The 10,362-nt window shown below is 64.5% G+C and overlaps 1 protein-coding gene across 2 annotated transcripts; it reads right to left on the reverse strand.

Moving 5' to 3' along the window:
• Positions 1-1,653: 1,653 nt before the first annotated feature.
• Positions 1,654-9,990, reverse strand: CSF1 (colony stimulating factor 1). 2 transcript variants are annotated; one of them, XM_040616811.1, is made up of 9 exons: positions 9,945-9,990; positions 8,540-8,671; positions 6,686-6,748; positions 6,192-6,371; positions 5,750-5,927; positions 3,936-4,063; positions 3,610-3,665; positions 3,468-3,520; positions 1,654-3,135 (listed from the first exon to the last, which is right to left on the reverse strand). In XM_040616811.1, exons 1-8 carry the CDS (start codon positions 9,963-9,965, stop codon positions 3,469-3,471), a joined length of 810 nt encoding a protein of 269 aa, XP_040472745.1. In that variant the 5' UTR covers positions 9,966-9,990; the 3' UTR covers positions 1,654-3,135; position 3,468. The 2 variants fall into 2 exon arrangements, with proteins under 2 accessions (XP_040472745.1, XP_040472744.1); XM_040616810.1 differs by having other exon boundaries at positions 3,936-4,774.
• Between the last annotated feature and the right edge of the window lie 372 nt (positions 9,991-10,362).

The following is a 10,362-nucleotide window of genomic DNA, read 5'->3' on the forward strand; positions in this document are numbered from 1 at the left end:
CCCCAGCACCCCCAAACCCGGGCACCCTGCCCACCCCTAAGAGCAGCCTCTGACCTTAAATACCCCCACAAATCCAACCATAATGATTGTGGCCCGAATCCGGCGGGATATATATAGGTCCCACTTCCCTGGGAAGGGGATGTGGACCTGGGAAACCCCCGGGCTGCTGCTGGGGAGAGGAAGGGCTGGGCTGAGTCAGCTCCCCTCGAGGAATCCTGTTTGTCAGCAAAGGCAGAGCAAGCTCAGGACCCTGACACCCGCAAAAGGCTCCCGGGTCCCATCCTGCCCTTCCCGTCCCCCCCTGGGCGAGCGATGGAGGGGGAGGGGTTTAAACTGCACCCCCAACCCCTCCGTGAGCACGCTGGTAGGGGCTCCCCATGGTGTCGAAGCCCCCTGGGTACCACCCTGGAGATGCTGGATCGGTGCGAGGGGAGCGGGGTGCAGGGCTCCTCCATTCCTGGAAGGCAAAAGTGGCCGGGGGGGCGGGGGGGGGGGGGGGCAAGGAAATGCCTCTTTTCGCGCTGCCTCTCCAAGTGAAGTGCTCGCAGGAAGCTTTGCCGAGAGCAGCCTCGAGTGTGTTTGCTTTAAACAGCTGCTTCCCCAGATTTCGGGGGGCCCCGCCGCCAGGGAAGGGATGCCGGGCTGAAGCCCCTGGCCCCCACGCTCCCGGAGGGACACGGGTGGGCTGGGGCGGGGCAGGAAGGTCGGACCCTCCCCTCCACCCTCGTGCCACTGGCCATGAACTCCCGCCTGCATCAACAGGAAAGCGGCCGGGAGCCTGATCCCGAGCCAGGGCTCCGGCAGCCTTCCCAGAGCCCCCCCAGAGCTGCCCCCATGGGCTCCTGGGGTCTCCCCCCTGCAGGACACTAAAGCCACCCCCTCGGTGCAGGGAGGGGACACAGCCTGGGGTCCTGGGTCTAGCCCAGGAGCATCCCCTGGGCACGGGGGTCGCTCCAGCAGGACCCCCAGGTCCCAGACTCCCCCATCAGTGATCCCAGGAGCATCCCCTGGGCACGGGGGTCGCTCCAGCAGGACCCCCAGGTCCCAGACTCCCCCATCAGTGATCCCAGGAGCATCCCCTGGGCACGGGGGTCGCTCCAGCAGGACCCCCAGGTCCCAGACTCCCCCATCAGTGATCCCAAGAGCATCCCCTGCACATGAGGGTTACTCCAGCAGGGCCCCCAGGTCCCAGACCCCCCCATCAATGACCCCAGGAGATCCCTTGGGCATGGGGTTCGCTCCAGCAGGGTCCCCAGGTCCCAGACACCCCCCCCCCATCAGTGTCCCCAGGAGCATCCCCTGGGCACGGGGGTCGCTCCAGCAGGACCCCCAGGTCCCAGACTCCCCCATCAATGACCCCAGGAGCATCCCCTCCACATGAGTGTTACTCCAGCAAGGCCCCCAGGTCCCAGACCCCCCCATCAATGACCCCAGGAGATCCCTTGGGCATGGGGGTCGCTCCAGCAGGGCCCCCAGGTCCCAGACACCCCCACCCCTCCCCCATCAGTGACCCCAGGGCTGGGCGCAGGCTGTATCCCCTCCCCACCCCACCCCGGAGCTCCCACGCTGACACAGTGCTACACATCTCTGTTTATTAATAATATTAAATATACAAGTTGTTTTCTATTATTTTCTTTAAATAGACTTCTTTAAATGACTTTGTATAAAATATTTCAACATTTCATCGTAAAAAAAAAAAAAAAAAAACCAAAACACAAAAAAATGGAGGCAAAATAAATCCAACACAGCTTAAAGGCAAATTTTCTCCCCCAGGAGCAGGGCCAGCACGGTGTCAGCATCTCCTTCACGGTGCAAATTGGTGCTGAGCCAGCTGCTTACACCAGCAGCAAGTTTGGCCCCAGCCTCCCTGCTGTAGTCAGGGCTTTCCTCCTGATTTACACCAATCCCTTGCACTGGAACCCCCTCCTTCTAGCAGTCATAAATACACACACACATATATATATATAAAAAAAATTAATAGTAATGCTTTCTTTAAAAACAGTTTGGTTTGTCCATATTTTCTTCCATCATATAAAAATAATACTTCAAAACCCAAGAGCAGCGCAGGCCACGCTTCGCATTCGGGGCCAGAGGGGTGCTGCGGTGGGGCAGGATGCAGCCCAAGCCTGGGGTATCTCTGGGGCTGGTGCATCCCAGACCAGGCTCTTCCCAAGGCCACGGAGCAGGGCTGAGCCGAAAAGCCCCCGGGTATCCGAGTGGGGCATCTCCATCCATTACACCCACGTCATTCCAGTCCTTCCCGGCCCCGTTTCCCTTCTCCAAAGCGCAGTCACCAAAGAATCCAGTCGCCGGCGAGGCCAGCTCGCAGCAATAACCCTGCAAGGGGGCAGGACAGGCCCCCCCGGAAAATCCTCCTACGGGATCAAGGCTTTTATCCACTATATTAAAAAGAAAACCCTAACGGCATGACAGCGAGCCGAGGCCAGCTCGGGCACAGGACCGGAGCCAGATCTCCGGTGGCAGGAGGATGGGGACCAGGACGGTGCCAAGCGTCACCCCGAAGCCTGGCCCCGCGTGGGGACACAGGCACTGGTGGGCTTTAAATATTCACAGTGTGAGGGTTTAAGTTGCAAGTGGGGGCTGGGGTCGTGCAGCCCAGGGGAGGCCCGGTGGCTGACCACCCCCCCCCCAATCCCCCAGTATCCAGGATGCTCCAGCTGAAGGCAGGGCAGAGGGGGGGCGATGGGTGCTGCTCCAAACCCCACCATGCTGGGGTGGACGAGAGCCAGGGATCTGGGGAGCTGGTCCCCTCCATCTTCAGCCAGCACTGGCCATCTTCGAGCAGGATCCCCCATCCCACATCCAGCGCCAGCATCTCCATCATCCTGCTCAGCACCCCTGTGCCACACCAGCCCCGGCAAAGCCCTTCAGTATCGGTCCAACACCTTCCAGCCCTTCGCTTCCTGGTGCCTGGGGGTCCCACTCGGGGCGCATCCCCCCATCCTTTTGTCCCTGCCAGGGAGGTTTTTTTGCAGTCTCTGGCCACCGGCGCGGGGTGAGGGAGCGTCAGCATCATGGTGGGACCGCAGAGGGGCCAGCGTGTGCCCACCCTCCTTCACACAGCGAGGAGTGGCCGGATCCATCCCCCGAGCAGCTTCACATCCCGCCTCGGGCCTGGGGAAAGGAGGGGAATGATGAACGGGAGCAGAGGCTCTGCCAGGGAGGGCGGGGTGCGGGGAGAAATACATAAAAACCACAGGAAAAAATACTATATATATTAAGAAAGTGCTGGTAATGGATTAATGGGCTGCAAAACCGCATGCTGGCAGTGCTGGGGCGCAGACCTGTTCCTCTCCGGGTCTTCCCACCCCATCCACTCCCTGCCAGCAGCCAGATTTCCCTGCCTGTGGCCAAGGTCAGTGCCAGTGGGGACACTCCAGGGACTCAACACTGTCCCCACGGGCTTGGACCGGAGCCCTGTGAGGTCCCATCCAGCCCCTGCTCACCTCAGAGGTCCTGAGTCTCCAGCTCTGGACATCCCCTTGCTCCCTGCAGCGCCCTGCGGGGGAAAGTCAGGGGGGTTTAGGGCAGGGTAGGCCAGGGTGGGGGTCCCCACAGCCCCCCCAGGCAGGATGGTACTGCACCCACCTCCTCTCCGGCTCCTCGGGGTCGCAGTCTCCATCTTCCAGTGGCCGTTCCAGGACCTGTGCAGAGGAAAGGGGAATGGGGGGGGTGAGCCCTGGGGATGGGGAGGGGGCTGCAGCACAGCGTGGCAATTCCCCATGCAATGACGGGGGGAATCTCCCAAATAACATCCTCCCACCCCTCTCAGCACCACCACTTGTCCCCATGACCCCCCCCCATCTCAAAATGATGGGGAAAGTGGGGCTCAGCCCCCACGCACCAGGACACAAGTGAGGAAACTGAGGCAGGAGAGGATGCTGGCGCCTGGGGAGGGGCAGGGGCGAGCTTACCCTGGACCTACACTTGTAGAAGAGCAGCCCTCCCATGGCCAGCAAGACGGCCACCACGCTGGCCACCGTGATGTATATGAGGGGCTCCCGGCGGCCCTCCCTGACGGCCGGCTCCTTCCTGCGCTGCTCTGTGCTCGGAACAAAGCCAGAGTCAAAGCTGGGGCCAGCACCGCCGTCCTGGGGCTCCCGCAGCCGGCTCAGCCCCCAGCCTCGCACCCTCGCCCCGTCCCCGGGGCCACCCGGCACTTGGCCCCGTGGCTCTGGGGCCATCCTGGAGAAACGGAGCTGCATGACGGGCTCCGACGCCTCGGCGGGACGGATCCTGGCTCCATCGCCCACCGAGCCGGCGCTGGGGGATGCTGCCAGCATGGTGATCCTGAGCCCACCGGCATGATCCGGGAGGACGGAGGCTCCCTGCTGCTGGGCCGGATCCTGCGGCAGGTGGTCGGCCACCGTTTCGGTGCCCCCCTCCACCAGCTCTCCATCCCCACGCAGGATGGAGACATCCACCGCTGCCAGGCCAAGGGTCCCAGCTGGATCCAGGAGGGCTTCGGCGCTGTCGGCTGGAGCTGTCTGCTGCATCGCGGGGGACGGCACCGACGCCACATCACCTACCCCAGCACCCAGGACCTCCTCGGTCCCCGAACCGCTGTCCATGCTACTGGGGGGCTGTGACGGGGTGTCTAAGTCAGCGAGGGTGGCATGGAGGAGGCTGTAAGGGACCTGGGTGCTAGCGGGTGCCACCTCGCTGCCGGCATGGGTGGCAGCAGGGAGGGAGGGCTGGGTGGCAGAAGGGGGGGCAGGGGACAGGCAATTGCAGTCAGGATCTGTCCCCACACCTGAAAGAAGCAGAGAGAAGAGACGGCCGTGGGGTCACCAGCCTCCAAGAGGGGCACAGCCAGCAGATCCGAGGTCGGGGGCAGCATCCCTGGCCCTCCCCGCAGCCCCGGGGAAGCGGGTCGAACAGCCCCCCCAAAAAAACGGGGAGAGCCAAGGTGAGGCAGGGAGCAGGCAGGGAGCAGGCAGGGACACAGGCGGCAGCACAGAGATGACAAGCAGTGGACAGGATGAAGCAAACCCGAATCACGGGTCCCCTGAGCCGATGGCAGTGGGTTATCCACGACTTGCAGGAGCCACGTTTAACATCCCCCACGGCACAGGAACACGGCACGGCTCCAACACACGGATGACAGCAAGACATGTCCTCCACGGGCATGCAAACACACAGCACGGGCACTCGCAAAAGCACGGACGGCAACACCGGGCTCTTCCACCCCGGCAGGCAGGGCTCTCCCTGAAGGCTTGTTCGAGGGAAACTGAGGCACGGGGCAGTTGAAGTCACACAGCCAAGGTCATGCAGCACATCGGTGGCAGAGGGGTTTCAGCGCCTTGATTTCTCCGTGTTACGCTCAACCCAGGTGCTGGGGCTTTGAGATGAAGCCAAGCCTGATGCCTCCAGCCCAGCCGATGGAGATGCCTCCTTACTCCCCGCCAGCATCTCTTTCTGGCCTTGTTTCCAGCAGGATTCGGCCCAAATCCCACCTCCAAGGGGCGGCCAGCCCCCTTCTCCCCACCCTGGCTCTCCCCAGACACAGACACGGAGCTCGTCAACACACCGCCCAGGCCACCCTGCAGGGATGGCCACCAGCCGAGCGACAGAGACGGGGACCAACTCAGACACATGCTGTGCCCATGACGCCCACGTGTGCCCACGGACAGGGACACGCGGCTGCCAAGCTGCTCCATGCAGGTGAACCCAAGCCCCCCAGCCCAGCACACGTTTGCTGGGCAGAGGCAAAGCCTCAGCATCTCACCTGGTGAGAATCCAGCCTCCCTGGGTCCCAGGCAGGTCCTGCGGTAGACCTGGCTGCAATCCTTCTCGAAGGTCTCCTTGTTCTGCAGCAGCTGGTTAATGTCCTGGAAGAACTGCTTCACCAGCACCAGCATCTCGTAGGGGGAGGTGGTGAACTCCTCGAAGCACATCTGAGAGAGCTGGAGGAAGAGCCAGGCTCAGCAGCAGCTCCACAACCACGCAGGGCACCGGTGCCACCACCACGGGGTACCACACTGCACCCAGGGCAGGGTCTGACCCCCCATGGCTCCCGGTGTCCGTGCACACCCCAGCTCCGCTCCACTTCCAGGTCCTGCCCATGCACCCACCCCAGGATGCTCTGGACACCCCATTTCACCCAAGGATGAGGGCTCACACCCACAGCCCTGCAGATCTGGCACCCCACAAGGCAGGGGACACTGTACCTTTCTCTCCTCATCATCCTCCTCCCTGATGCAGGGGTCAACATTCTCGTCGATGCGGCTGTACATCCTGCGCACCATCTGCATCTTCTTGGCATTGGAGGAGTTTTCCTTGAACTCCGTTCGCTCCAGGATCTTGCCCAGCAGAGGAAAGGCGGCTTTCACGTAGCAGACGGAATTGTTCTGCAAGGACACAGACCCCCCCACCCCAAAATTGAGATTGGTTACTTGCTGCTGCCTCTGCCCATCCTCCATCCCACTCTCTACCTGGGGGAAACGGAGGCATGGAGCCACAAAATGCCTTTCCCTGGTCCCACAGGCAGCCCAAGCCAGTGCTTGACAGTTGCCTGGCCAAGCAGGACAGGTCCCTCCTGGGCTGCCTCCCAAAAAGGGGGACAGGAGAGGGGAGACTGGGGATGCAGGGACACCCCCCACCCCACACACCAGGCAGCCCTGGCCCCCTTCTGTCCCCCGGTGTCCAGCAAGGAGCCACTCACCAGCTGCATCTTATTGATGAACTTGAAGGAGACCCTGCCCGGGTGCTGCATTTGGGTGTCAGCCTGGAAGGACAGAGCAGGATGTGACCCCACGGCCATGGGCGCTCTGAGGGGCTGCAGCTGAGCAGCCCTGAGATGTGCCGTGCCCTGGGCACAAAGGGGTGCCTGAGCCCACCAAAATCCACAGGGCTGGGGGGGGGGGGGGGGCGGGGTCTGCTGCCACCCATTCTTCATCCCACACCTTCCTCCTCCTCACAGACACTTCCCTAAGGTCAAACCTCCGGCAGGGGTGAGCCCCGCTCCCATCAGGACAGCGTGCCCCTCAGACCAGGGATGGCTGCCTCCCCCTGCCTGCTCCCACCCCGCTTCCCTTCCTCCTTCTCCTCCTCTTCCTCCCAGCACCACACGGAGCCCAGCTAGATCCTCCCAGAGTCTCCCCTGCTCCGCCGAAGCCAGGCTGCAAAAGAGCATCCTGCCATGCGGGAGGTGGCTGTGACACAGAGGTCACAGATCCCTCAGCATCACACAGCGCCGGGGTCCTGCACGCAGCGCTGCTGGCCCCCCACACCACAAGTCTTTCCGCTGGGGGTGAAAACCCACCCCAAACAAGCCCCCCCACCTCCAGGATGGTATCCCAGGCTGAGAGGGCGAGGGCTGCCAGAATTGCCGGCCGGCAATTCTGGCAGCCCTCGCCCTCCCAGCCTGGGATGCCGGCCCGGAAACAATTGCTCCATTATCCTGCAGAGGCTGGAGCGAGGGTTGGCTTCTCCGCCAGCGGGAAGAGGAGAGGGCTGCAATCCCCGGCAGAAAAACCACGGCTTCCATTCAAACCTGCTCCATCCCCTTTCTCCCCCCAACCACTGCACCCGCTTTTTAATTCCCAGGGCTTGCAAAGCAAAGGCTTCCCGGGGCTGCGGGGTGCTGGGTCAGCTGGAGCTGAGGAAGCAGAGCTTGCACACACGGATCTGTTATCTCCTACCACCACAACTCGGTGCTTGAAGAGGAAGAGGTAAACCAGCCCCAGCCCAGCGGTTAGGCGCTGTGAGCCGGAGAACTCGGTGCAAAGCAAGCGAGGATTCGGAGGCGCAGCTATGGCTTCTCCGCCGCGCACCCCGTTTGCTGCAACAGCAGAATTTAATCTGCGCCAACCGTGCAAATAAATCCCTGCGTGCCCCCGATTCCCGTTTCTCCCCTGAACATCCGCGTGATTCCCCGTCCGGAGGTGAGCCAAGGGCCAGGGCGAGATACGGCTCCAGCAACCGGGATGGGGCCAGGAATTGCCTCCCTGTGGGGTGAGCAGGAGCACCCGGAGCTGCCCATGGATGAAGGCATCCCTCCTCGCCCCAGCCCGGCTGGCTCCAACGCTAGCCTGGCCGGCGGCCCCCCTCGCCTGCCACCCACCCACAGCCCCATTGCCAGCCCAGCTTCCAGGCAAGCAGCTGGGCTCAGGAATGCAGCCGGATTCCTCAGCTTAACCCCTGCGCAACCGCCCGGAAAACAGCGCCGGGCCCCTCCACGGCTTCCCCATCACCCCCGCGTCCACCCAGCCCCACTCGGGTCCCCTTCCTGGCCACGCTCCTGCCAGCTCCCGCTTCCCCTCTCCTTCCACTTCTCCCGCCGGCACTTTTCTGCCGCCATCCTTGCTAAGGGCATGACAGCACGTTGCCCCCACCCCAGTGCCCACTTGTCCCTCGTGTCCACGGATGCTCAGCTCCTGGGTACCATCACGATGCTGGTAGAGCAGAAAATAACTCGACTTGCCTATTTTCAGCCCTAAAATAAGGGCTGATTTGTGCCTGCCCAGCCCCGAGCGAGCCCCCCTCTCCCCCCAGCAGAGCCTGGCAGGGCACTCACCAGCTCCTCCAGCTCGGCCAGGTGCCTCTCGGTGATGATCTGCTGGCAGTAGCTGTTCTGCTCCGTCTCATGGATGCTGCAGACCAGGAGGAGGAGGAGGGACGACAGCACGGTGCAGCGGAGCAGGCACGCCTGAGCATGGCAGAGGGAAGGCTTGAAGCAGGGGTAATCCCCCCCAGCCCCCTAAACCCCCCACCCTTCCCCCCCACCCCCAGTGGCCACCGTTGTGGTGGCCAAGGCTTGACCACGATCCAGGGGATAATCCCACCGTGGTCCACCAACCCCGTGCCCATCCCCATCCTGCTATTTTTAGCAGCACCAACTCAGCCGGGAATTTCGCTGTGGTGCAGGGGCTGTGTAGCCAGGGCCTGGCTGGCATAAGCCCAGACATGGCTAGCAGCCACCTCCACATTCCCCGTTAGCCCTCATCCCCTCTCCCGTACCATTTCTCAGTCTCTCCTGCAAATCTCCTCCTCCACCCCGGCTCCGGGGAGCCGTCTGACACACTGACCCACCCATCCCCAAAAATCCACTTCCCACCCTCTGGACCCCCCCAGCCTCCAGTGCCTGCACCCGCCGGGCTCTTTCCATGCAGTGGCTCTGGCGTGGCCCCAAATTCCCCTCCCAATCCCCCTGCAAGGAAGCGGGGAGGCCCCGAACCGCGGCGGGACCCCGATAGGCAACAGGGCTTGTCCCGGGGCCAAGACCCCAGAGGCGGGGATGGAGCAGACCCCCGGGGTTGGTGCTTGTGCCCCCCACCCCGCGATGCACCGGCACCGAGAGGGTGCCGGGGGTGATGGAGGGGCGGACAGGGGGGAATTTCCCTTGGAGCTGGTCCAGCAATCCTCCCCTCTTGTGAAACTGCGAGATGCCGCCCGGGCCACCGCCGAGCACGGCCACGGCTGGCTGGAGCCTCACCCCGGCGGGACGGGGCTGGAGCCTCACCCCGCGGGTCCGGGAACCGGGACGGGGCTGGAACCGGGGGCAGGATGGGGCTGGAGCAGGGAACCGGGACGGGGCAGGAGCCTCACCCCGCGGGTCCGGCAACCGGGACGGGGCTGGAGCGGGGTACCGGGACGGGACTGGAGCCGTAGCCCCCCCGCGCCGGGCCCGGGAACCGAGATGGGGCTGGAGCAGGGAACGAGGACGGGGCTTCACCCCGCGGGCCCGGGAACCGGGCCGGGGCCTCACCCCGCGGGTCCCGCAGGCGGGCCGGGGCTGGAGCATCACCCCGCCGGGAAGCCGGGACCCCCAGGCTCCTGCCACGTCTCCCTGCGCGATCGAGGAGGGGGGACGAGGAGAAGCGGGCCTGGCGGAGCGGCGGGGGCTGCTCCCCCCGGGGACCCCGCACAGGTGGCAGCGGGCGCCGTGCGGCGGAGGGGGGGCACGGGAGGGGCCGCCGTACCTTGGCTCCGAGGCGGGGCATGGGGGCTGCCGTGGGGCCGGGGCGGCGGCGGGGCCGGGCGGTGCGGGCGAGGCGGCGGCGGGGCCGAGCGGGGCCGGGCTGAGCCGCCGCCGCCGCCGCGCTCCCCTTTATAGCGCCGCGGCAGCATGTGGTTTATGAGAAAGGGCTGGCGGGCGGCCAGCGCTCGCGGCTCGGCTCGGCTCGGCTCGGCTCGGCTCGGCTCGGCTCGGCTCGGCTCCGCTCGGCTCGGGTCGGCTCGGCTCGGCTCGGCTCGGCTCGGCTCGGCTCGGCTCGGCTCGGCTCGGCTCGGCTCGGCTCGGCTCGGCTCGGCTCGGCTCGGCCCCGCTCGGCTCGGCCCCGCCACAGCCCGGCTCGGCTCGGGACACTCGCAGAGCCGGGGGCTGTGTGTGCGACCCCC

Source organism: Falco naumanni, chromosome 17, assembly GCF_017639655.2.
Source record: "Falco naumanni isolate bFalNau1 chromosome 17, bFalNau1.pat, whole genome shotgun sequence".
NCBI classification, from domain to species: domain Eukaryota; kingdom Metazoa; phylum Chordata; class Aves; order Falconiformes; family Falconidae; genus Falco; species Falco naumanni.

Excerpts from the sequence above, each read along its gene's own strand:
- CSF1 (XM_040616810.1), bottom strand. The coding sequence starts at position 9,965 with ATGCCCCGCCTCGGAGCCAAG. Across the intron at positions 6,372-6,685 it reads TCATCAATAAGATGCAGCTG|AACAATTCCGTCTGCTACGT; the intron begins GTGAGTGGCTCC and ends GTGTCCTTGCAG. Across the intron at positions 3,666-3,935 it reads TCTACAAGTGTAGGTCCAGG|GTCCTGGAACGGCCACTGGA; the intron begins GTAAGCTCGCCC and ends TCCTCTGCACAG.